This window comes from Lissotriton helveticus, chromosome 8 (genome assembly GCF_964261635.1).
Source record: "Lissotriton helveticus chromosome 8, aLisHel1.1, whole genome shotgun sequence".
NCBI classification, from domain to species: Eukaryota; Metazoa; Chordata; class Amphibia; order Caudata; family Salamandridae; genus Lissotriton; species Lissotriton helveticus.
The window spans coordinates 793081455-793109328 of NC_136069.1; the positions used below are offsets into that span (position 1 = coordinate 793081455).

The 27874-nt window shown below is 44.9% G+C and overlaps 2 protein-coding genes across 3 annotated transcripts in view; both read left to right on the forward strand.

Moving 5' to 3' along the window:
* Positions 1-1921: 1921 nt before the first annotated feature.
* ZBED1 (zinc finger BED-type containing 1) overlaps positions 1922-27874 on the forward strand; it is a 66874-nt gene continuing 40921 nt past the window's right edge. Inside the window, exon 1 of one of the 2 annotated variants that reach the window (XM_078657611.1) lies at positions 1922-2054. The gene's annotated coding sequence lies outside the window, so the exon portion shown is untranslated. The remainder of the gene's footprint in view (positions 2055-27874) is intronic. The other variant, XM_078657612.1, reaches the window with a different exon arrangement.
* DHRSX (dehydrogenase/reductase X-linked) overlaps positions 1926-27874 on the forward strand; it is a 984710-nt gene continuing 958761 nt past the window's right edge. Inside the window, exon 1 of the mRNA XM_078657613.1 lies at positions 1926-2054. Within this exon, the coding sequence (XP_078513739.1) occupies positions 1955-2054 (100 nt within the window). The 5' untranslated portion in view covers positions 1926-1954. The remainder of the gene's footprint in view (positions 2055-27874) is intronic.

Consider the following 27874-nt stretch of genomic DNA (forward strand, 5'->3'; position numbering starts at 1 on the left):
GGGTCAGGAGCGTAAGGATGCCGGGTAAGTAAGTTAAAAATCCTGAAGAATCACACAATTAAAAATAACAATGAATATTAGGCAAAGGTTTCACTCAAATAATTGGTAGAGCGCTATGCGCACGCCAAGCAACCTAAATCGCCGCGTTCGTCGCAAGGGCGCACTATCCTACGTCTTAAGTAGCCAATTCGTAAGCAGCAACTAGCCCACTAACCTGCAGAAGTTCTGGAGCAGGCAGGAAGTAGTGCGAATATGTAGCGCTCACATTAAGACCCTCCGCTCAAACGGAACAATGCCGCGGCGAAACGGGGTCAGGAGCGTAAGGATGCCGGGTAAGTGAGTTAAAAATTCTGAAGAATCACACAATTAAAAATAACAATGAATATTAGGCAAAGGTTTCACTCAAATAATTGGTAGAGCGCTATGCGCACGTCAAGCGGCCTAAATCGCCACGTTCATATTTGAGGGGACCAAATGCTAATTGGGGCTTTCCAGAAAAAGAATATTAAACTACTGGTATGTTTCTGAGAGAATGAATCTCTTCTATTTTGTGTCACCTTGGTTTTTTCAGGGTATGTCTTCAAGGGGGCATGGACCACAACGCATGCACCTCCAGCAAGTTTCCTACTATGTTGGTGGGTCCTGCCTGTGTTTTTTGGATGATACCTTAGTTTACACCTCTATCAAAACCCAGCCATCAGTGCTGGTAAGAAGGCTAAGCATAGCTTTATTTTACAATGTGATCATCCCCTCCTAGCAGCTATGACTGGGAAGCCCTTTGGTACTGGCACCAAAGGTCTTCCCGCATCAGGCCCACAACTTGGGCTGCAGGGGAAGATTTTCCCTGGAGTATGAAACATGTTTAGCAATAATAAGCAGAGCACATAATGCTCAGATGAGATGTCACTGAAAACCGAAACTGAGAGTTGCCAGAGCGATACATCTGCAGCAGCTGTCAGCTATGCCAGTCCTTGGGAGAGCGAGCATTGAACATATGGATCTCTCCCCCTTCCAGCAGTCCCCTTTGCCGATAGACTCCTGCGTGGAGATCATTTCTGGAGTGTGATCCCCAAGAAAGAATCCTTCAATAGCGCACAAGAGATTTTAGTTTTTGGCACAATCAGCCCCCAACATAAGGCATGGCTCCCCCATGCACAAGTCTTTCTGTCTCCGGGGGAGGTGGGGCAGATTGGGGGTTTGCCCCAACTTGCCCTCAATTGGGGCATAAAGCTCCACTACACATTGTTGAATATTGTCATTTATGGGGTGCAGCATGGCATGGAGTAGATTTGTAATCAAAAACATGGAGTAGGAAATAATAGTGATGAAAAGGTCTATTGAAATGAGTAAATTCAAAGAATTTACGTTTCATTAATGGAGATGCAGATTTGATTCGGGATGGATAATCATGATTTTTAAACTTTAGTTTAGCTCACTCACTCCGAAAATTAAAACGACCTCATTGAAAGTCAACAGGGAAAGTAAACACTCCGTTATTTGTTCAATATCTCACTTTTTGCTGTTTCCAAATATTGACATGTACGATATTGTGGATTGTCAGAGTTGCAAGAAAAACATTCTCTCCGAGTTTACGATCAGTGACTGAGGTCGAATCATCATAGAGTTGGTTGGAGACGCGATTGTTTGCGTATATTAGTCATGAAAAGATTTTCAATAGGTTGGGGAGGGTGGTCTGACAAAAGGCAGTTTACGATCTTACTAAAATCCTGACAGACGGCAGCAATCAAAAAGTGTCGACAACACGTTAAGTCGAGGAGCTGCAGTGCTTCTGGGGTGATAGCGGCGCTGTCGAGAGAAGGCGCGGGCAGGTCGGCTGTTTCCGCTGGGTGTGGGCTCGGCAGCGCCGACTCTGTCACAACCCAGAGAGGAAGCCGGGATATGCTTTTTTTCCCTCCGCTCTTCGTCTCTCGCAGCCCGGAGAAGGGAGGAAGCTATGTCGCCATTGTCTGTCGCCGCGACGGTGCTGCGGGTCTATTATGTCGGAGTGAGAGTGATTCTGCAGCAGCTCTTCAGCCGCGCCCTGCACGCACCAGGTTAGAGACGACTGTCGCGGGTGGCGACATTATATCGCACGACGCCATTATGGGGAAGAGGGAGGATGGGGTGAGGGAGTCGCGCCAGCCATGTTTGCTGTATCGAAGGGCGCTGGCGATAGTGGCACGTTCTTTGGGGTTACGCTCCACAAATAAATACGATATAACTGCAAACTTTAGTTTTTCTAAAACGTGAATGTAGTAGGAGGCAACTGAAAAAAAATGTGCTACAATGGGTGCACAAAGTCACTCCTCGTCTGTCGTGCAAGCAGTAGCACTTTCAAGGTCGTGCGAATCACGGGCAGATGCGGTTACCTCACTTGGAGACCCCAGAAATTATATCCCACTACAAAATACATTATTTCCGTACCAGTTCGCATGGATTTGAGGCATTGCGTTTCCACTCTCGTAGAGGCTGACCTATGGGCAACCTTTTTAAAGGTGACCTTGGCCAGCCAACAGTAACGCAGGCCGATTCCACGCAACACCTTGTGACCAATGACGGCTGCGACGACGAAAACAAACGCGCGTACTCGCGACAGAAGCTCTACTGTCCTGAACGAGAACCTTGGTATGCTAATATAAGCCCCGCCCTGTGCGCGCGGTTGCCGCCCCCTGGGGATATTTTGCCGAGAGCAAGCTAGATGGTGGAAAGCAGCGGCTTGGTGGTCATGCGCGTGGCCAGCGCTGCACCAAGCGTCCTCACTGGACTTCTTTCCCTTCCTCTAGGCACGCGCTAAAAAAAAGCAAAGCATTATCCCTGCTTTACAGCCTGCTTCAAGACCTGTTGGGCGTAAAATGGAAACAAGTAGTGTTCTTATAACCTTTTAGTTCACATGCTCGTTAGATTTCATATATCATTTTCGTCACATTGGTATGTGCTCGTTAGCTCTAATTACTTCTAATCTTCATTTAATCCGAGTTATAGTTTTCTTTGTCACAGTGTTTACAAAATGAGCTCTGTCACACCAGGGTACAGATCTCACCTCTAGAAATAAAGGTTCGAATTAGCCCATACCAATATTTATTTATACGTTTTTATACAGCGCATACTTTACTCAGAGGTGTTAGAGGGCTTTACAATGGAGCGAGGTGTATAGGATCAGATATTATGGTTTCATATTTAAAGACTATAAATTCACAAAACATAACACACTACAAACTAAAGTTGGAGCGGATAGAGTTACAAAAGTACATGTTTCTCAGTTGGACCGAAAGGTCGAACTAGTTCTACAGTGAGTAACATGAAAAAGTCAGTCAAATAATTTTTGGCAGCAGGGTCGTTGAAAGAGTAGAGCTTTGAGGTCCTTTTTGAAAATGCAGAAATAAGTGGTAGTGCAAAGGTATGGAGGAAGGAAGTGACAGTACGGCAGTATAGACATTTTTTAGTACTGTGGCTCATAAAGCACAAGCCATTATTATATACATCCAGTTGTAATTAAATCACCCGTGAGGGTGTCGAGGCGCTGGGGCTGTTTGCTGCTACGTGGAGGTGATTAATCAAACAACCTGGTCTTTAGCTCGCTTCTGAATTGCTGGAGTCACGGTGCGGTCCTGAGGTGCAGGGGGAGGTTGTTCCAAGCCTTGACTGGCAGGTACGAGATGGAGCGTCCTCCGCTGTTGGCTCTACAGGTCCGTGGGGTGTCTGTGATGGAGAGGGAGGCTCAAAGAATCAGGTTTTTAGCTTGCTTCTGAATTCCTGGAGTGACTTTGAGGTCCTGAGGTGCAGGGGAGGTTGTTCCAAGCCTTGGCTGCCAGGTACAAGATGGAGTGTCCTCCGCTGTTGCATCTACAGATCCGTGGGGTGTCTGCAATGGAGAGGGAGACCGAACAGAGGTGTCTGGGCAGTTGGTGGAAGGTTAGTCCTTCATTGTGCAGGGCCTTGTGGGTGTGGGTCAGCATCTTGAACTGCCATCTCTTCTGAATCAAGAGCCAGTATAGTTTCTTGATATGGGGTGTAATGTGGGTTCTTCTGGGGAGGTAGAGTATGAGTCTTGCCGCTGAATTCGGTATCTTTTGGAGTCTCTTTAGGAGGCGTGCAATGATTCCTGTGTTTTTCCATAGAACAATCTGCTGGTGATGAGGGCCTGAGTGGTGGTCATTCTGTTGTTGCCAGGGAGCCATCTGAAGATCTTGCGGAGCATGTGAATGAAGGCTGTGATAGCAGGAGGAAGAGACTGCGTTTACTTGCTTCTGCATGGATAGCTTGTTATCCAGGATGATACTGAGGTTGGGGGTGTTGTGCAGCTGATGGTTTCTATGTAAATGCTTGGGATTCCATGTCCGTGCTTGTTGGCTCGGTCCCGGTGCATTGCCTTGTATCCTTCGGGGATGACAGTGGTGATGTCTGGTGTGGAACGCGGAATGAAGCCAGGTTTCTGTGAGGAAGATGACGTCCGGGGTTAGAGAGGAGATCCAGTCCTAGATCTCCGCTGCGTGTTTCCCGAGCAAACATGCATTGAATAGGATGCACTGGAGTGTCGTCGTGGAGGTCTCAGTCGGTGTAGCGGGTGCAGCCGTGTTAGTAGTGCTGCAGGTGACATTGGCTGCTTCTGTGCTGAAGGTAAGGCAGCAGTGTTGGCAGGAGAATGGTCCTTTGGTGGTCCGTGGGGATGTGCGGCAGCAGAGATTGTTTGTGGATCTAGGGCTCGGAGATCTGCCACAGTGTATGTTCTTAGGGTGGTAGAGTGGCGTGGTCCAGATGCGGACAGTCGCAGATGGGCTTGCCTTTGGCATGGCCACAGGAGTGGCCTCCATATGTAGCCCTGGGCAGGGCCGGCAGGGAGGTGGGAGTGCGGTACCAGGAAGCAGGGGAAATGGCGGAAAAACAGCGTCCAAAGAACCAACAATCCGCAAAGGCTGATGCTGATGTGGCAAAGGCAAAAGTACAATAAGTGGTGAAAATGAAATAGGGCAGAACAACCAATAAACAAATAATTAACAACGAGTAGGTAAATAGTCTTACTGTCACGGGAGTCAAGGGCCACCCAGCGAAGTCAAACCGAGGGGTTCAGGGACTGCGGTGCAGTCAATAGCCCAGGGAGCTAAAGCAGGTGTGAGCAGCAGCGGGTAGAGAGGCGCTTTGGACTTCAGAGGACCAAAGAACCAATCAAAAAAAGACAAATAAATGTTACTGTTCCATTAAATAATGGAAACTTACCAATATTTCTCCACCGGTAGTGGGAGGGAGGAAAGTTAGGACTGCGATGAGGAAGTCTGTGACTTGGAGTAATAACGATTGTTGATAAGTAATCCAAGCATTATCTTCCTTTTCTTTGTCCTCGTCACAGTCCTCACAAAATGAACGTATACCCAAGCTGAGCAAAAATTATTTAATAAACACATCATACAAGCAACACCTCATGAAGATTTATGGAGTTGCAAATCATACCAGTCTTGCAACTGTACTGCTGATATAACAGCTGTGTCAAAAGAAGAGATGACCTCATCTGTATGAAGTTAATAGTGAAAAATCAATATCTGCAAGCATGAGGTCCATTTAGAAGCTGCTGCCCAGGAACAGGTCATACCTTTAGTGGAATGCCCATAAATTAACGAGGGAACGGGAAATCCAGCTTTTTGCCAGGCCAAAGAAACCATGATTTTTACTGATCAACGCAGGGTGGAAGTACAATGATGGTGACTCTTATTTGTTAACTCAAAAGTAACAAACAAAAAATCAGCTGAGCAGAGTGACAACATTCTATGCTGGTACATATAAAGAGCCCTGTGACGATTCAAAGAAGGCTAAAAGACTTCTTGATCTGATGTAAGGTGGGGGGGGGGGGGTACAGAAAACACCAGGTCCTCTTAAAAAAGAAAGGATGAGGAGATCTTAGGCAGGAATTTAGGGTTAGGTTGAGAAAGAAATACCCCAAATTCCCATAGTCTACGATCCAATGAGATGGTCACTAGAAAATAATGCCTTCAACATAAGACATTTTAAAGATACTGAATTTAATGGCTTGGAATGGGGCCCTTGCAAAGCAGTGAGCACCAGAGGAAAAGTCACAGGAAGGGACTTGGGTGACCACTAAGGTCTTTTTAAATGAAAACTCTTAGTCAGACAGAATTCACGGGAGTCGACCCCAGCATAGAGGAATCTGTGATGGCTCAGATGGTTGCCCACTGGCTACATAATATAGAGACAGCGAGCCCTGAAAGGAAGCCATTCTTAAAAAAATTCTAAAATTTTAGAATTTTTACCAGAAGAGGCTTTTGAGATTTTTAGAACACTCCAGGCTTAAAAATGTATCCAGTGACTCCCATATAGTTCTAAAGTTCTCTGTTTCCTAGAATATTGAATGGACAGAGCAACCACTGAGGAACTACAGAATGCTTCCAACTTTTGCCTTTTAATTCCCAGGCCCCCCCCCCCCCCAAGGACAGACAATGGAGAGTTTTCTCTGGGAGGAGACAAAACAAACTTCAGGCGGAGAGGGAGATATTAGAATAACCCAAGGAAACTGGATTGCTCACTAAGAAAGGAGGGGATCCATGTGTGGCATGACCATTAATGAATCACCAAGACCTCCACTTTTTCCTCTCAGATTTTGCAGAAGACTTTGCTGAGTAAAGTGGAGAGTAGAAAGGCAATGTGAGAGGCTCCTGGACCACCTGAAGAGAAGCCCACTATATCCACTGCTCATGCCTGGGGACATGAAAGGAAAGTACACAATTTTGGGAGAAGAGCATTCTTAGGACAGGCAAAAATGTCTTACCAAGGAAACCCCATCATCCTCTGTATCTCCTGAAACAAGTGAGGGCAATGACTCGTCACTGATGATGGGAAGGAGTGACTCAGCATGTCTACATGCACATACTCCATCCCCGGCATTTAGATTGTAGTTAGAAAGAACATTCTCCTCCGCCCAACTTCCAGTGAGATCCACCAGGTGAGCTGAGGGACTTGGTACTCCCTAAATGGTTTACATAGGCCCTAGTGACCTAATTGTCCGTATGTATCTGTACTGCCCAGTTATAGAGCTAAGGAGCAAAAATCAGAGCATTCTTTTGTACCATTGAAGCTCCTTCCAGTTGAAGAGATGAACTCTCCTCTCTCGACCACAGACCCTGGGCTGCTTGAATCCCCACAGTGGCACCCCACTCAAACTGCTGGCATCCACAGTGAATGATTGGAAGAGGAGGAGCCTGCAGCATTCCTTTGTCCAGATGCGTGGGATGTAGCCACCTTTAGTAATTTTTGAGTCACCACTGAAGAAATGGGAACCATCAACTCGTAGTCTTTTGTTCTTGGTTTCCAATTGGAAAGGTGATGATTTACCAAATGAAAGAGCATAGTAAGGAAGCTGCTATGCCCCCCTAGATCACCAGCCGTTGTCTTGCCGGGGCTTGCATGCACTGAAGACGAGTTTTCAGCAACTACTTGTAAATGAAGATGACTTGGAAGTGCGAGGCGTTTCCAGGCTATCTTCGTTTAAATTAAAAAAGTGTGTGAACTGTGTTCCTGAGTGCCCTGGGGCAGGGTGATTGATGTAGTCAGAAGAATGTATTCTATAAGTATTTTGTTGTTTTTACTGGTTCAGGCAACTGCTTATAAAATAATGTGCACACTATAAATGAAAAATCGGAGCAAGTTAAACAAATTGTCGGGAAATATACTCTTGTATTATGAAGTTTGAATTCGCTAATACAATCATTGCAGATGTGTGTGTGACTAGAGTGTTGCAGAATTAATTGCTGGTTGGCAGTGTGGAATAATGACTTGCTTATGTATACTGCTACGAGGACCCAGCATGCAACAGCAAGCACTGTGAATAAATAATTATTGTAAAATTGTATAACGCACATGTTGATATCCTGCGTCAAAATAATGTTTTTTTTAAGATAAAACAAGAGCGTTAAAAAAATATAGATTTTAGAAATAAGTAATCAGATTGTATGTAGTGCAAAGATTTTTTCTTCTTTTTAAAGTCACATTCTCGAATTACACTGATACCACCCTGATATGATCTTTCAAAAAGATTAGGGCCCAGATTTACTAATATTTGGCACAAGGCAATGCAGCAATCAATGCTTCTGTGCTGCCTTGCATCACAGGGCAAGAAAATTAAAGATATGACGCATTTTGTCTCTTCCCCCAACGCTGGCACATTTTTGGCTTCCACGCGGCAATGCATGCACACACCCTTGCACCATAGAGCATAGGTTTTGTTCCTGAAGGGGAACCTTTCAGGATAAAAAGCTACCCGTTAAGACTTTTCCCACTTTGTATGCGTACTGTACAGTGCAACACACATTCAAAAGCAAAGCTCCTTGTTATGCCTGCCTCAAGGTTTTGGTACAAATTCCTTTCTACTAATGTTGGAAGATTGGGATTTGCATTAAGTCCCATGGGTGGTAGCATAGGAATGCCCACGTTCCACCCACGGAACGCCCCCTTGATGCAAATCAGAGCATAATTCAACTTTGTGTTACTTTGGGGACCTTTCCAACACAAATCCTGGTTTGCGTTGCATGATAAATACCCCCCTAACTCTTTGCACTGGGTGTGTGCCACTTTTGGGATGCAAACTCGGAGCAAAGTATTAGTTTGGGTCTTGGAGCAATCACTCATGGGAGGGAAAAATGGAAGTGGAAGAGGCACTTTAGTTTGGGTGTCAGAGAGATGGCAGGGAGTGGTGTGAGGTTAGATGGGAGCCAATGTTTTAACAAAGGGCAGAGGAGAAAGCCAGCTTCGTAAGGCAGAAGCTATTATTGGTGAAGTAGATGCAGCAGCACTGAGACCCTGTGTCGGAGGGGCCCAGTGATAACAATTGTGACTGCCTTACTTTAAAATATGGACACAGGGGCTAATTTTCCTTACAAGAATTGGGGCCAAGGGCACCCGTGCTGCAAAAAGGGGGGCAATATGCGAGAGTTAATTTTTTCCAGAAGGGTACAGAGTGCCTATTTTAAGATTGGAGTGATGGTCAGACATGGTGAGGAAAGGATGAAAGGTTGAGCAGATAGCCTGCTACTTAGAGCCTCAGCTATCATTAGTGGAGCAAGTACTGTTGCAATGGCGCCCAGTAGTGCTAGAGGCTCACAACACTCCCATTATGGGGAGTGGCGGTTTTTGTGTTATTTTTTTATTTTTCTTATGCATTTGCTCTTTCATAAGTCTTCCATTTAGTTTGCCTCATGAGCTAAGGAAAAAGCTTCCCTGAAATGATCTAAACCCACCCCCTTCACTCGGCCCTGCCCCTTCCGCTCCTTCAATCCTTGCAATAACATTTTGCAGGGGCCCTACCTCAAAACATTTTCTTTAGTGGGCTCAGAGCACACATTTTTAAGACCTCTGTGTTAGAGTGTTGCACACTGGATGCACAGCTTCCAGACCATTAGAAAAAGAAGCACAAATTAGAAAATCAGCGAAGTCTTGAAAAGCCAACCATTTCTGGAAATGAAGTTTACCCACCATAGGAACTAATGTCCTGTTAAACACCCCTGGAGCTAAGGCCAGTCCAAATGGAAGAAAATAAAACTGATAATGGTTTCCTAAAACTGAAATTTTAAAAAACCTTTTAGAAGTTTGGGTGGTTTGATGTATGTGGATAGGCATCCCGGAGGGAAGCCAGAAATATCCCTGGAGCCACTAAGGAAAGAATGTTATGCAATAACACTTTTTTATTTGCTGTGATGGAACACACCGATTTACACTCTTAAGGTCCAGAATTGGACGAAGGTCCCCAGAAGGCTTTGGAACTAAGAACATTAAAGAGTAGCAACCCTGTCCTATCTTGTCTACTGGAACTGGGCTTGTAGCACCTTTGTGTAATAGGTACTGAACTCCCTTTAGCAACCCTTGATACCTGATTGGGCAACAGGGGAGTAGGGTTTGGAACAAAGAAATCATCTGGATCTGTGAAGAATCCAATTTTGTCGTCTTCTTGCACAGTCTGAAGGACTGTTAAGTCTCAGATGGTTGATTGCAATACTTCAATTAATTGTTAAATTGTTCCCCCCACGTTCACGGGGTAGAAAGTACTTGTGAGCTGTTTCTGGGGATAGAGAGAGAGAGCACTGTTTCCGGACTTTATAAGTGAAGGGATCTCCCTGGCCTCAACCTGTGCCACAAAAGGCTTGACCAGATCCCCTGGATGTAGAGGCTTAACCAAAAGCCAGGCGAAAGTCAAACTCTCTTCCCCTTGACAGTGGATGGCCAGGAGCTGAAAGTTTGCAATCTTTTGCAGATTGTTTCACTACTTCCTCTAATTATTCTCCAAAAGGCTTAGCTCCCTTGAACAGCAGATGATTCAAAGCTGCTATTAGGGAGTTGTCTGCTCTCCATGACCTCATCCAAGTATATATTCTAGCCGCAATTGCAGAACGAGAAGCAGAAGCATCTGCGGTAAGATTATCAAAAACATGTCAAATAGGAATCTGACGAGCTGTTCCATCATTGAAAGTCTAGAAGTTCAACCCTATGGTTGCTAAAGTTCTTCTGCCAGTGCATGAAAATCCCGTAGGAGAGACTGGACCGTGTAGGTAGCATAAGTCCCTGCTCTTAAAGCAAAGTTAGATGCTTAATTGGCTCTTTTAATAGCCCCTTTCTCTTTCATCAGCTGTTGTGGCATTCTCTGAGATGATGGTAGCACCAGAAGAAAGTCCAGCCATCAGAGAGCCAATTTTGACAGTTGCTGAAAACTCTCTAAATGATTTCGTCCTGAGAGGAACGTGGGGAAACTGGGCTGCTCCACATCATCCCACTGCCTGGTCAGGAGACTTCAATTACTTTATGTATTGGAAAAACATCTGATTTTTGCTGGTACTGGAAGAAGAAATTCTGTTCTGCAACCTGGGTGAACACTTCAGACAGGGGTACATGGTCTCCCCAGTGCTTGATTGCCTCTTCGAATTCTGCCTCCTGGATATATCTCCCACACTTCTCACGCTCCTCTTCTGACAAATTTGCCTCTTTAGCCTGAATGATCTTGTCCTTATTAGGCTGAAGAGGTGGGCCATCCATAGCTGCAGAAGTGGCTTCCATTATTAGTTCTAGATTATAGCACCTCCACCTGGACATTATCAGTACCAGAGGACAGAGATGTAACACGTTTTCTTTTGCAGAGGCACTTTTTATCCATTCTGAATTGTCTGCCAGACACACTTAGCCTACCAAATCTACTTGCTCCAATGACAGCCACATATTGACTAAAGCTGCTTTTGATAGCGAGCAGGCTCCCCACATTGCCCAGTTATAAGCAACATTTGCCTAGTTATAAGCAACAATCTGCGATAGTCCAGGAAATAGTGTGGGACTGCTGCCATGTTATGATGAGGCAACGCAGTCCTCTGGAAAGAAGTACTCTAAAGAAAGGATGCAGTGTCTGAGAAACAAAACCACTCCTTTTGTGCTATACCCCTAATCGCTGTTCGGGGGTGGCGGCACATATATAATCCTGACCTGAAGTTTTAGTTCTTAAACTGATTAAAAATAATAGATCGATCAGTAGATCGATCCACCTTACGAAACTTGGACCAGTGTACAGAGGAATGCCGCTGTGGCAGGCCTATCTGCCTCCTGAAAGGAAAAACGAGTTAAATAATAATTAAAAGAATGAGTTATAAAGCCAAAGAATATGACTTACCTCATCTATGTGAAACATTTTCTCTGATGGCTCTACTGAAGTAAAAGCAGGATGTGTATAACGATGGCCCCTCCTTCATGGGTCAAGGCACAGGAAGTTCTGTGGTGCCCTTATTGGTAGGGGCCAATTCGAAACATTATCTGTGTGGATGAAATCTGTACAGAGGCACATTTTGTGAGGACTCTATTGAATAAGACGAGTGAGGAAGGAAATGCTGAACAATGGGTCCGATTCTTAGAAAGTCATATAGGAGTACCTGAAGTCGTGTGTCTGTCATACTGTTTTACATATTACATGCCATTTTGTGTTGGCCCTAAGACATTGAAAATTAAAATATGCAGGGAATATTCATATACAATTAGCACATATAAAAAACTGTGCCCTCTTTGCATTTCTACTAATAGGGAGTTGTGTGATTTGTGGCAGTCGCAAAGACTTGTTCGAGTATTTTAAAGAGTACTGCTCGTTCCGTACTTCTAAATACTTTTGTGAATCTGCCCCTTTGTGTGTAATCTGGAAGACCTGGTGTTCTCCCTAGTTCCCAATATTTCAGTCATAAAATTCTCATGCTAAAATTTGAGAACATTAAAAAAACTAAGTTTAAGGGAACTACAATGAAGCAAAACAAAGCTATTAATTTGAATCTCCTTCATTGTTAGGTATGGTTTGAACAATCAAACTAGATTTTAGAAGTGAGCTCCCCACTTTAGAGTACAAAAATACGGTTGTATGACGGGCCAACGAACTCCTTAAATCACTCATGCCTTAACAACGACCGTGCCTTTATCAGGCATGCCTATACCAGGCATGCCTTTACAAAAAAAATTGTTGTAAAGGCATGATTGGTAAAGGCAAATGTGTGGTAAAGATCACACCCCAGCCCCCTGCCCTAAGCCCTAAAACCCAGCCACCAGCCCTGCAATCTACATGCCAGAGCCCTAAAAACTACCCTGACCGCCCAACCCTAAGCCCCAAAACCGACTGCCAGCCCTAAAAACTATCTTGACCCCTGCCCCCAGCCCTACTTATCTTGCCGTGTCCTGGTCCTTCTTGTCCCGATCCTTCCTGTTCCTCTCCCCACCCATTCGCTCTGCATCTAGAGTGCTGACTGCCTTACCCACACATATGCGTGGTTAAAGCATATGCATGGTTAAGGCAAGTGTTGTATAGTATTGTATTGTATTGTAATTGCATTTATATACCGCTTACTACCCCCTGACGAGGCGTCAAAGCGCTTTTTTGGCGAGTAGTACAGTACTCCGGAACCCAAGAAGGATTAGTGTTGAATTAGTATAGTGAAATATGAAAGTAATTTGAGTGGTGGATAGCTTAGTCAGTTATTTAGATTCAACGCTTGCGTTGAATTGGCACACATGGTTAAGCCCGTGTTGTAAATGCTGTTTCTCCAAAAATACTTGCTTAGTTGTGTGATATAGTGCAGTGTACTCTGTAAAGCACAAACATCCCCATGTAATTCTGCTACAAAAATACAAATGAAAGAAGTCGCCTGTGCATAGAGACATATGGCTAATTTCACAGGCCTCTGGCAAGGGTGTGTCAACACTCATTCCAGAAAGCCCAAAGTAGAGCTGCAGGGCACGATCAAGGCTGTCCATATGTACTGAAATTACTCACCAGATAACTGTAGGTCACTGGGACACTAAGAAACGAAGTATGAGTTTTGTGTTCTAGCCGCTATGGCAGGGGAAGTTGAGACTTTCTGTTGGGTGGTTGTTTTTTTTTAAAGTTAATACTGTACCTGCCAACATACTAGGACCAGTTTCAGGCAACAACTTGAGTCCAGTTCCGATTGGCAACTTTTTAAATTTTCTGAGAACAAACTCGTAAAGATAAATTTTTTCCCCAGAAAATGAAAAGCAATGTGCATGGCATTCTGGGTGTTTTTCCAAGCACCAGGACGGGATTAGAGGGGGATAGAGTTTTGATTTTTTTTTTTTGTTCACTGTCATGTACTACCATGCTGCTAGTGATAGTCACGGACCAGAAGGTAAAAGGGCTCGCTTTCATTCAAATGTCTGTCTATGGGTGGATCTATTACCACCATCTGACCTGGCGCCTTGCCCACCAGCAGCTGGTTGACAAAGAGGGGCATATGTACAAGAACTTAACTCCGCTGTAGTGTCCATTTTTAGGTTTCGACCTGGCGAGGGCACTGCTTGCAGTGCCCCGCCCAGGGCGAAATCTTTTGAGTTACAGTAAGGATGTTCAGTCCCGCCTCTGTTTCCCATTGGCTAGCTCCATAAATGGACGCTAGCCATTGGCAAACAGAGGCGTCCGTCATCCTGCGAGGCGACTCGTGGGCGTTTCTGGAGATAATAATAAGTAAGCTTTATTCGATTTTTCAGGTAAAATCATAAAAGCACTACAAAAACATTTATATATATATACAACAATTAAAAGTATCATGTACATAATTGATACAACGTAGGTGCTTACTTTATCATTTAGAAAAAGTTCATTAATAGAAACAAAATAAAACACCACATTTTTACGAGCAATACAATAACCGCAGAAAGCGATGTGCCAAGAGATGAACAAATTTTAACACAGAGTTTTTCTATACCTTATTACCGTTTTTAAGAAACATGAGACGGCATAAATGACATGATCACCCTCTAGCTGTAACATTTTTAAGTAAGCTGATCTACAATTTCGTAGCCCCCATCGTTTTAGAAGAGGCTTCAAAAATTGTTGTCTGGGGTATGTGTATAGTTTACAAAAAAACATAATATGTATGTTCGATTGCACCGAGATATTATCACATGGGCAAATTATTTTACTATTGGACCAGTCATTGGTTTTAGGTAAAGTAACCATACGAAAGAAAATTCCCAGGCGGAGACGGGACAACAGCATTCGAAGATATGGACTATGTACCACAGCCAGGTAAGTTTGCAAACCCTCATTAGGTGTAATTTCCTGGTAATTTAAAACCGTGTGCCTTGATTTAACATGGGTCCATCTAGCAGTTTCTAGATGGATGATAATCATTTTTTTTAAAGCTGATCTTGAGATGCCCTCCAGGATTCTAGGGTTATCAAAATACTCTGGGTGACCCAAATCAATAAACATAGATCTCACATACGATAACCATCTAAAATTGACCGCCCCATCTAATGCCAAACAATCTTCGATAAGGTCTTTATTAAACCTAGCTTCATGTGTGACCCACACTTTATGCCAGAGCAAAATAGGAGACATCTTAATGATATCATTAAGATATTTAACTCCTACCTCGATATGTGACATAAACGTGGAGGTACTTTTGGCCACTCCCAATAGGTAACAAATAAATTGGTTTTCACAACCCTGTAGGGAGTGGTCTTTCTCGATGCCCCATATGCCCGCACCATAGGTGGCTGTTGAAACGCATTTAGCCCGATAAATCCGGATCAGCTCCTTAATTGGCTTGCCGCCAGTTCTATCAGAAAAAATGCGCAAGGCGCCTATTGTGCGGCTATAGGCCAGCTTTCTAGCAGCTATCGCTGCCTGCCAGCGGCACCGTCTTTCAAACAATACTCCTAGATAACAAAATTTGTCTGTGGTTGCAATTTTCTGTTTGTCTAAAAAAACGGTGCAAGGGGCTCTATTAAGCTTTCGGGTACATGGCATAGTAAATGTTTTCGAGATGTTAACTCTGAGACCCCTGTCTCTCATGTAACATGCAAAATTGGTTACCGCCCTTTGTAAGCCAACTTGGGTCTGGGACATAATGGCCGCATCGTCGGCATATAATAAAATAGGAACTGGTAAGCCTTTGACAGTTGGATAGTCATTTGGTAGGGTCGAAAGATGCTGTCCAATTGAGTTAATGTAATATGTAAAAAGCCGCGGCGCCAAGATGCAGCCTTGTCTCACCCCTCTAGTAATCGGGAATTTCTCTGTGCATTCCCCCTGTTTACCAAACCTCACTCTTGCCCCTGCATCTTTATAGAGCTCTTTGATAAAAATGATGATGCGGTTATCAATGCCCAATTCACCCAGTGTTACCCACAACAGCGAATGGTCAACACAGTCAAAAGCGGAGCTTAAATCGATAAAAGTTATAAAAAGTGCTCCGCTCTTGACATGGGTATACTTAGAAATAAGGAGGGACAGATTAAGACACTGTTCAATTGTCCCTATTCCCTTTCTAAACCCATACTGTAAATGGGAAACAATGTTGTGGTCTTCCTCCCATAGTTGTATTCTCTTTAAAATAATTCTTCCTGCCACTTTCATTAAACCATCCAATAGGGATATCGACCTATAGCAGGTGGGGTCATCCCTGTTACCCTTTTTAAATATAGGGACCACGATGGCATCCGTCCAGGTTTCAATGAACCCACTTTGGTTTCCCTTGTTTAAAACATTTGTAAGCAGGGGAGCCCAGAAATCCGGCTCTGCTTTGTAAACATCCACCGGCATACAATCTGGTCCTGCGGCTTTGCCTGGTGCACTTTCCCTTATTGCATCATGAACTTCCTCAATAGTAAAAACTAGATCTATAGGAAATGAATGAATTGAGGAAGGGCACACTCCTATTGGTGTTTTTTTCGTCCCTATTCATTGTATGATTATACAATTGTCTAAAATGGGTTAACCATCTTTTACCTGTTATAGCTAGATCCATGGTGTTATCACTGTCCCTTGGCTGGTATAAAGATTTTACCGCCCTCCAGAAAAGAGAACTATTCTTCTGCCTAGAGGCCACCATCAGTGAATCCCATGCTTCCTTTTTCAAAATCAGCTTTCTTTCTTTAATAGCTGATTTGTATCGTCTCCTAGTCTCACATATTAAGGGTGAGTTTTTCGGTTTTAAGGACAAGGCTCTTTTTAGATCTTTCAATGCCTTAGTACACTTTCCGTTGAACCACCCTTCGGACCTTATAATATTTCTTTTAGGCACTCGGACCAGCATATTTTTAGTGTGACACTGGATGTTTGAAAAGGCGGACATAACGTTCTTAGGAGCGCCATGTTCCTCCAAACAAACAGCCGCATCAGCAGCACATTGGGTAAGCAGATTCTGTAGGAACACTTCGGGCACGATTTTATCCCATTTAACAACGTATCCATTGGTTCTATTTAGATTGATCTTGTATGGGTAAGTACATACAGTCCCCTTTTTGCCATGGAGCCCTGTGACTTTTACTCCGATTATCAGTGGGTAGTGGTCGCTCGATAGATCCTTTCCAACTTCCCATGAGGTAATAAACCCTGGGTTGGCAGGGGTAATTAAAGCAAAATCAATTGTCGAATTACAACCTCTGCCGTTAAAGGTTGGCTCGAATGGGACTGGTGGTGAGCAAATCTGATTAACAAATGAAAAATCAAAATTAAAAACAATACCATTAAGAAGGGACCCCATCTTGGTATGAGAAAAATGTATTGGACCCTCCTCCCCATGGTCTGACAAGCCACACAGATCTGTTTCAGTGAGCGAGCAAATAGTACAGTTAAAATCCCCCACCCAGACAATCCTTTTTACCCCTACAAGATCATCAACAAATCGAGTAATACAACTCATCATTTTTGCCATAGTGGGCTCAATTTCACTATTAGTCATATTATTATAAAAATTCACTAATACAATATTCACATTGAGTCCCCATTTAAATGATAATAGTTGGAAGTGCTGACTAGGAAAAAATGTATGTACCTTGACATCCGCAGTGGTTGAAACATAAATACAGAGACCACCCTTGTTATGTCCCTGTACTAATGATGAAGCCGGGGAGTGAAAGGTCTGATAACCAAACAAGTGTGCTTCTTCTAGGAGCCATGTTTCTTGGAAGCAGAGTATAGCGTGTTTTCGAATAAGATCTATCCAAGGCTTATGGGCAATTTTGCTTCCGAGGCCCGCCACATTCCATGAAAGCAGTGAATGAAAAATATTACTAGAATTTCCTCGATTACGAGCCACTTTCTCATCAGGATATGAAACGTGTGGGAGAAGTATATGTGGTATAGCCGCTACTGTCATGGGAGTGTCAGAGCTACAGTCATTTGAGAGTAACTGAGGGTGGTATGGAACAGAATTAGGATCTGTGGTAGGTCTTAGTGAATCTTCCCCAACTATATTACAAACCCGTTGCTCCTTGAGCGGACTGGATGGATCGGTTTGGTCTATAATACATCCACTCATCAGGAACCTATCGTGCGACTCTTTCATTGTACACGTCACATTAAGTCATTCATTCTCATCCAATCGGGAGAAAGGATGGAATAAATTAGGCAGAGGTATATGCCAAGTATCCTTGGGGTTATAAGTCTGAGAATGATCCCTGAGATTATCAGCGTAGAAATTGTTATTATTAGCCAGTAGGTGGTTTGGGTACGACGATGGAAAACAGAGATCAATGTTCCTATTATAAAAATCATGGGCCACCGGGTTCATAAAGGAATCTGGCCTATGTGGTACGTGGGGTCTATTACTCTTAAGAGGGTAGGGAGTGGGCATGGGTTGAGAAAAGGGAGAGTCATTTCCATTATGATACCTTTGAGCTTGGTTCAAAGTTAAGGTAGATCTATGTGAACCTTCAGGTCTCCAGTTATTTAGGATGCGATGATTTCTATTCCTCCTTGATGGGTTATGATTGAGTGGGGGCTTCATAAGAGCTTCCGGATAGAAATAGCTCAGGTTATGCGTGGCAATCCCCCCCTCACCATCCCCAGGGTACCAGTCACTGATATGTGTGACTAGTCTGTGGTCTTTAAAATTGACAATAATCACATCCCCTTCGATATCCTTTGGTCTAGATCCCACCCACTTACATCGCCTGACCGAAACTATGTCGCCATTTAGGTGTGTTGGGAGTGGTCTATTTTTTCGCAGCCAGTAGATGACCTTATTTTTCAAACTTGAATAATGTTCTAGGTTACCATCTGGCATAGGCGGAACTCCTGTGAGGACGATGACAAAATTTAGAGATTCCGGGGGCAAATCAGCGACATTTCTTGTTCTCGTTTTAGTTACAGGGGTCGGCCTACTTAAAAGTTCTTTTATAATGTGGCCTCTTTTTTGTGTCCCTGTATTAGGATGGGAAGTTTCCTTATTTGTATTGTCAAAAGCTGTGGAGAATTTATTTGAGGGTTTAGTACCCACCACTGAATTGGATCTCCCTACAGCGGGCTTTTTAATTAGTGTAGGAGTACCAGTTTGTCGCTTGGATAATTCAGTGGAAGGTTGTTTAACTGGTTGGTTCCTATTTCTTTGTTCATCAGAATTGTGACAAGGTACTACCTTTTGCCCATTAAGGATCTGGTCCATTTTTTCCCCTAACGTTTTGACCCTTTCGGTGAGTGGAAGTATCAGAGCCTTGATAAGGCTATCAATATCATTTAGTAGACCTTCATAACTTGGAACAGATATCGATTTAACAATCGAGTGCCCTCTTAGGTCCACTTTTCCTACTTCTTTCGGGATCGTATGCGGAGGGTACATGAAAGGACTATTCCCCTTTTTAAGTGCTCCCTTCTTTCTTCTCTTTCTCGGTGGTGAGCCAGAGACTCGGTTGGGACCCTTATTGATTTTATTGGTAGGAGATTTTTTTGATTTTTTTGACTTTTCAAGTGTACTGGGCGGATGATGATGCTCGTCAGGTCCCAATGGTGTAAATATAGGGGAAGGTACATTTATGTCATGGAGAGGGGCTAGACCATTAGATAGGGGAGTACTTAGGTCAATTATCTGATTATCAATGGACTCTAAAGTAGTAGGGTCAGGAATGACTATAATGTCATTTTGGGCAGGGTAGTTAGTCTGAAATATAAGTGGAATACCCTCTGAACTAAGAGACTCACTGTCAGGGTCTTTGGATTTAATTAAATCTGTAGGGTTACCTGTGTATACATTCTCGGCAAGGAGTGGTCTTAGTTTTAACAACTCGATGGATAGGCGTCGCCCAGCTCGCTTCTCAGCGAGCGTGAGCTCCCTGTCAGACTCGCTCTTTATTTTGGCAAAGAATTTATCCAATGGACCCAAAATGAGAGATCCAGCCGAACCTGACCGTGGGATCACTTCCAGTGAAGACATTTTAAACTTACAGCAAGTTCTAAACGACAATGTAAAGGAAGCCTAAGGATAAAATCAATAACGAACTCTCTTCACACAATAGTAATGCGGGGCAATAACAGTTATTAAATGCATATGTGGTACTAGACATAAAAATCTGTGGTCAGAATCAAAAGTCAAAAGGTGATGTCAGTACCGTGAGACTGCTTTCACGATGTAAGGGAGGTGGCCCAGCCCGGCCTCCTCCGGCCCCGGACGGCCACAGACGGTCCCGCCCTTGTCCCGGGCTTCTCCCGGCGCACTCCCGCGCGCTCCCGCACAGCGGGATCATGTCAACCTTTAAATAACTAGTGGTGTGGCTAGCGGGTGGGCGGGGCCGGCAGGGAGAGCAGCCCAGCTGGTCCAATGGGGCGCGCAGGGACTCCTGGTCCTCGGAGTCCCTGCTGGTGCTCGCAGCCCTGCCGGTCGATAAGAAACTGCCCCCTTAACAAAAGAAAACCAGTCACAGATTGTGACCACGCTGCGGGACCCGCAGAGCGGGTCCGGCGAGGCGTAGCTTCCAACAATTACCGGGTCCAAGGGCAGAAGGTGAGCTCTTGCGGCGTGCAGCGTTCTGTTGGAGAATCCACTGACTTCCAGGTGCGCCAAGCTTTTCACGCTGTGAGCGGGCAGGCGGGGCCGGCAGGGAGAGCAGCCCAGCTGGTCCAATGGGGCGCGCAGGGACTCCTGGTCCTCGGAGTCCCTGCTGGTGCTCGCAGCCCTGCCGGTCGATAAGAAACTGCCCCCTTAACAAAAGAAAACCAGTCACAGATTGTGACCACGCTGCGGGACCCGCGGAGCGGGTCCGGCGAGGCGTAGCTTCCAACAATTGCCGGGTCCAAGGGCAGAAGGTGAGCTCTTGCGGCGTGCAGCGTTCTGTTGGAGAATCTGGAGAATTTTTCTGATCCGGCCCCTTTTGTCTCGTCAGTGCGGCGGTGGGCGGGGTTTATTTATTTTTTCTTTCCGTGTTTTCATCTTTTCAGGGGTGCCTTCAGCCGGATTGGTGTCTCGTTGCTGCCCCGTGTTGTGAATGTTTTGCTTTGCACGTTATGCTTGTTACTTATGTTTTTTTTTCTTCATTTTCGATTTTCTTTGGCTTGTCTACGGCTTGTGGTTTCAGGTATCTTTTTTTCCTCGAGATAAAGGTAAGTGCGACACTCTTCCCACATGCCCCGTGTTTGTTTGTGTACCCCGTCTTATGTTGTCTCCCTGTTTGTTTTACGTCTGCGACCCTGGCAACATGGCCCCTGTTAAGAATGTTTCGCTTTGTACTGTATGCTTCAGACAGTATGTGTACGAGCGTGCGAGGCTGGAAGAACATTTAGTGGTGAATAGCGTCTGCCACTTCCTTTTGCGCATGCGCCATATTAGAGACCCGTGAGGTGAAGGAGGGGGAGTCTCTATACTTTCCTCATGCGCAGAACATCCCCAAACGAGCTCTACACAGCGAGGGGTGCTGGAAACATCACGAGAGTTTGAGCAGTCAGGGAGAGCCGGGGCGTCTAATCAGCTGACACGCGATACTGCACGCGAGCCCCGGAAAGAGACGGGGGGTGTCTGGTGCAAGTGTCCGGACTTGACATATCGCTCACGGTGACCAGGCGCGGGTAGTGCGGCCGGCGCCGCGAGGAGCAACCCGCGGGAGTCGGAGGGCGCGCTGTCACAGGCCTCTCCCCGGCCCGCAGTCGCCATGGACTCGGACGAGGGCTACAACTACGAGTTCGACGAGGACGAGGAGTGTAGCGAGGACAGCGCAGAGGAGGAGCCGGAGGACGAACACCTTGATTTGGGGGTAGTTGAGCCTGGCTTGGGCAGTGGTGAGAGGGACGGACTAGAACCTGGCGGAGTCCGTGGCGTTGGGGGCAGTGCACTGGGTCCAGGCCACGACGAGGAGGATTATCGCTACGAAGTGTTGACGGCTGAACAGATCCTTCAGCACATGGTGGAGTGTATCCGGGAGGTGAGCGAGGTCATACAGGTGAGTAGTGGGGCCACAAGGTAGAGTGGAAGGGGCATGCGAGTGACTGTGTGCCAGAGGTTAAAGGATATTACGGGGGCAGGGGTGTTTTATGCTGGTAAACTCCGACTAGCACACAAGGGAGAGAGATGGGACTGAGTGTGACTGTGATCGTGAAAAGTGATGCTTCATAACATAAGGAAGAGATGCGGATCAGAATTTGAATATGATAGTGAACAGTGTCCATGTGTGCCCGTTCCCGCACCCCCCCCTCCCGCTGTCCGTTCACACCCCTGTCGGTGAGCTGGTGCATTGAAGCACTGGAGCTGCAATGGTGCACTAGTGCACCCCGGGGTGCGCTAGTCTTGCGCGGATCGACACTGAGGCGAAACCGTTGCATTGTAAATGCTTGTTTAATGTTATGGCAGCTTTATTTATCGCCTTATTTACAAAGTGCCGTTAACTGCAGTTAGCGGCATTTTTCCGGCATAAACAGAATTTTTTTTAGATCACCACTTATGTTAGCGCGGCTTAACAAAAATAAGATGCAATGTGGGCATTCCAGTGCAAAAACTGCTGCTAACCCCACTTCACGATATTTACAATGAAACTACCATACACCGATAATACCTCAAAACTGCCGCTACGTCCAGTAAAATACTAGAAAATAGCTGGTCTTAAAATTGGTGCAAACACTTGGGTCCACATATTAGATATTTGGGTGCTGGTCAGTGCTGCACGGAACATTGCTGTACTGCCCTGCGCCAAAACAAAAGGACAGGGATGCGCCCTATCAATAAGATAGGGGGCATTCCTGAGCCTCATTCCTGAAAACTGTTGCATCGCTGCGACAAAACAGTGTTGTGACAATTTTCACTGCTCCTTCCTTGCGACAGCATGGAAGCGCCATAATCAATGTACGGCACTCCATGTCGCAATCAATGACGGATACTTCTGGAATCCTGACATATCTGGAAGCGCTAAAGTCACGCATTTCTACAGTTGTGTTGCAAGCTTGATGCAACTCCAGCAATGCATGGGGCCAGCCTATGCCTATACGCCTGCCATGAGGCAGGTGTAAGGTTTTGACGCAATGGCATCCTAGAATTATCGCAGTGAAATCTGAGAGACTTCACTGCGCCGATCCTACAATGCTTTGTTGTGTGGGAACACCCACTCTGCATACATCATACCTGATGCAGGTATAATGTGGCACAGGGCTTCACAAGGTCACGCATATGCCTAGATGCGACACTTTGTAAATATGGCACAACATGGTGCAATATTCACGCTGCAAGTACATCAAGAAAATTATACACCGGTGGCCTTAAACTGCCGAAAGGGGCTCAAGATTAAGCTCTTTTGTCTTTTTCCACTATGATGACGCACAATGGCTGCCATGCGCCAACGCAGGCCCCCTTGTGCCTTGGTGCAAGGGTGACTGTGTTGCGGAGTTGATTGATGTTGTGGCTCTATCTCTACTCGAGACGTCTGCAGGTGCGTCTGGACTAGTGGAGGGTGGGAGTGAACCAGTTGGCCTTCTTCTAGTGTTGTTTGCCTGGTCTCTTCTTGAGGGGTGCCAGCACAGTTGGAGATCCATCGGTGGAGGTTGCGTGCTGCTGTGTTGGCGTCTGTAAGCGTTGGTGGAGTGATGGTGCTGAGGGAGTTGACGAGAAGTTCTCCGGTGGCCTTGATCCAGCTGCAACGGGGGGCGGGTGATGATGGCAGGGGTGTACAGTGGCCATGTTGAAGGCGTGATGTATACAATGATGGTCGGTCCAGGAGAGTTCTGTGATGTGGCTGTAGTTTAAGTTCCTGCTGGTGGAGAAGATGGGCTCAAGCTTGTGTCTGGCTATGTGGGTTGGTGCGGTGACTAGCTGCTTGAATCTGATGTTGGCGAAGTTCCCAAGGATGAGGGTGGTGTTCTGGTCACTGGGGTTGTCCAGGTGGAACTTGAGGTCTCTGAGTAGGATGTAGTCGGTGGATGGGAGAGCCTGGGGTGTGATGAGGTCTACAATGGCCTCGGTGAATGGGGGTTCATGGCCTGGGGGGCCTGTAGATGGGGGTGCAGTGGAGGGTGGTGTTGGGTTTGGTCCGGATCTGGAAGCGGAGGGGTTCCATGATCACCGTTGGGTCATTAGACTGCGTGGTCAGTCGGAGTGTGCTTTTGTAGACAATGGCAATGCCTCTTCCTGGACAGTCGGAGTAGTCCTTGCTGGTGATTGTGTTGCCGTCGGGGATGGTGATGGCGATGTCCGGTCCGGAGAGGGGCTTGGTCCAGGTTTCCGTGAAGAAGGCGATGTCTGAAGAGGTGGCGTCGAGGAGGTCAAATGATTTCTTTGGCTTATTTGTGGATGGACTGCATGTTGAGGAGGATGCAGTTGAGCGGGTCTGGTGTGCTTTTGGTCGGCTGTGCGGCAAGAGGTGCTGATGTGGCAGGAGGTACGTTTGCAGTTTCGGCAGGGTGCAAGGGTATTCTTCCGTGTTGCAAGATGGAAAATTACACTAATGCACAGTACTAGAGATAATGACAAATGACAGTGAAGCACAACATGACAGTAAATGCAGCTAGCTGTTGTGTACTAAAAGGGTGTATAAAACCAATGATGGGTGGAAAAAGTATTTGTTCTAGAAGTGCCAGATGCCCATGAGCTTTGGGGCTCCTGGACACCTCGCCTTTGATACTGTTGGCCATGGTATCCGCACCACCAGGGTAACATAGATGGGTGTTCTGTCCTAACTTGGATTAAGCACTTCTAACCAGTCAGGTGGTCTCTATCCATCCCTACCACTCACAACCAACAAAATGTGTTTATGATGTCCCCCAGGTATCCATTCTGTCCCTGTTACTATTTAACATTTGCATGTTCTTGTTGGTACACATACTACATCAGATAAACACAAAAATGTTTATGTGTACCGACAACACTGTTCACTTTAGGATTCCTTCAACAGCCCTCATCATTACATGGCAGACTGCTTATCGATAACAAGATGGTGGATGACAACGGACAATCTCAAACTAAACCTCATCAAAACCGAATTGCTTCTTACCCTGCTCAATCTCAAATTAAGCAAGCTCGAATAGCATCTGGGATGGGCCCTCCTCAGTCGCCTTCTTAAAGCTTTCTGTATTTAGAGATCCATGCTGATTCCCACTTGAGACTTGTATCCCATGTGTCTAAGGTCTCATGATCCAGTTTTTTCCACTTGAAGCTTTTTTATTCCATTCTTCCTTACGTTAACAATTATCTACAAATTCTGATTGCCAGTGTTATAATACTCTCTCGAATGATCATGCAGTTTTTCCTGAAGCCTCTAAATATATAATCTCTCGCCTGCAATGTATCCAAAATGCAGCAGCCCGTCTCCTTTGCAATTCAAAGAAAGGTGGATTTATTTTGCCTACTTTCAGACCTCTGCATTGGTTATCGATCCACAAGACAGTTGCCTATAAAGCATTTACTATAGTTCTTAGGGAAGTCCATGCCAATGAGCCAGAGTTATTAGTCTAAAGAACTAGCATAAACCACCTAAAATTGCGCTCAGGGCAGACATGCCTTCTACTAGTCCTAAAAACTCATAATCAAGCTTTGGGTATTGTGCCTTTTCCATAGCAGCAGTTAAAACCTGGAACACAGGTTTTCTCTGTGCAGTCACCCCTTGCTTCTTCTTTTGAATCTTTTCTTACTTAATCAGTGAATGATGTGATTTTCCCATGATATTTCGCCTGTTTCAGGATAGCGCTTAGTGCCATAGCTTGTTTGTCGCACTCTCGAAATATCTCAATCCATCTATCAGTCTGAAACACTGGTAATTACTAAGGGTAGTTACTTAGACTGCATTCCATTCCATAGATTGTTGCTCGTCTGTGTCTATAGATACAGTGACAAAGCATCTGCATAGCATTCTTGGCCCCAGTGTCAATCGAGCCCAAAATGTCAGGCCCAGTCCGCTTCGTGTGGAAGCCACTGTTGTAATGAGCTCTGTTCTATAGGCACAGTTGCTGCTACCTGTGGGTGATGTACACTGTTGTGATTTAATATTTAGGAAAAATATGTCGTATGACAATTCATCGTGAAAAGTTAAACGTCGTCATTGGCAAAATGTTGCCTCCAAAAATAGTTACTTTTGATTCCTTTTCGAAACATTAAAGTTTGACAAAGTTTATAATAAAATCAGTTTTTTCTCAGCATTTAGTTTCAAATTTCTAAAAGGAGATATTGATAAGCAGAAATGTAAACCTGCCACATTTCCTATGTTTATTTATCAAAAAGTGCAGGCAAATCGCACGTGCCATGATCTGATTTTCAGTCATGTATTTTCTAATCAAAAACGTGAAATATTGTATCAAGCAACCAGTTTCATTACATTACTACATTTTATTGTATTCTGGTCTTCATATACCCCTGAATTGAACTGATGTGGCTTTATAAAGATCAGTGAAATTACAACTCTCTGACAGACTCTTAAATCACATAACATCATAAAAATGTACAATTTTTAATTATTTTTGGTTTGTTTTGAATAATAGGTACACTTTCTTGTATGTCTTCTCCTTGCCATACTACCCACGCTTGCTCTGTCATATGCATCATAGCTTTTTCATATTTTTTGCTTCCTGACCTATGGAAAACGAGCGCCTTTTCCCACTTGTATGTTTTAGTGAAAGACGAGGCTCTTTTTAGATCTGGGCTTTGACTGTGTGACTGTCAACAAGACCTATTTTGACACACACACACATACACTCTGGGAAAAAAAGAAGGTTAAAGTGACGTATTTGGGTGAAAATGTCTGTCATAACATCACGTTCTAGGTGCAGAGAAAATTGAAATTCACCAGTTATAGTTTATTGAGCTAACTATAACTTGCGCTGCTACGCCTTGCCTTTGACCTCATATATCACATCACTCGTGAAATGTTCAGTGACATAATTTTTGACATCACTGATTAAAGCTGACTTGTGGACACTTGTCTCGTTGATTTCCCACAAGAAGTCGGCTATCTGTAAAATCTTTGCTTCTGGGAGAAGGCTGTACATAGTAGATGCTTACTTCCTAAGGGGCTTGAGTGTCTGTAAGGAGTGGTCCCTGCATGAAAAGTTGCGATTAGGAGTGAAGACTGTACGGACCAGTCAGTTGCTCACAAGAGGTTGGCTATCTGCGTAAAGTGTTCAGTATAGGGTGAAGACTGTACATAGTAGGACCTTTACCACCTAAGGGGGCTTGGGTGTGTAGAGGGAATGGGCTCTTTTTGGAGCAGATCCGCACGGGGTGAGATCTGTTTGGTTTAGGTACTTTCCCACCCATGTGTGGTTGTTTGCCCACAAGCAGTCGGCTTGTTAGGAAGGATTCGGTGCAGGACTAAGGCTGTGCATAGTAATGGCTTGGCCACCTACTGGGGCTTGGATGTCTGGAAAGAGTGGGTTCTCCATGAAAAGTTATTCACTGGGGAAGTATTGTCTGCAGTACGGGCTTGCCCATTGTGTCTGGTTGATTGCCCGCATGAGTTCAGCTAGCCACAAAGTGTTTGGTACAGGGCAAATGCTGTGCATATGAGGACCTTGGTTTACCTAGGGGAGCTTGTGTATGTGAATAGTAATTTATGGATTACATCATTCTACTCCAATTAGTACTTAATTTCATGTCTGGAATCCTGTACTGGTTTACAGAGGAATTTGTAACTGCAATAGGTTGGATGAGGTCTTAACTGCTGTCATTGAATATGTCATGAGTGATGTGATGTGTGAGGACATAGGCAGGGCATGCGGGGGTACACGTTATAGTTACTTGTGAATTTCAGTGTTTTTTGTGTTTAAAACGTGATGTTATGACTGACATGTTGACCTAACTATAATGTCACCTTAACCTTTCGTTATTTCAGTGAATTGTTAGGGTTATTCTACATGTAATGTTAGATATTATTACCATACCTAACTTTAACGTCACTTTAACCTTTGTTTATTTAGTGAATTTCCGTATTTCTCTTTGACGTAATATAAGATCTTATTACCATAACTCACTATAATGTCAGGTTACCTTTGTTTCTTTCAATCAATTATCAGTTTTTTTTCATATTCAGCCAATACCTCGCAGTACACAGCCTTCAGCTGTGAGCAGCAGGGGGCTGAATGCCTCATACCCCCATGGGTGGCCAGCGACCCTGTGCAAGGCCTTTTAGCGTGCGCAGCGTGAGTTTGTTGCAGGGATTGGCC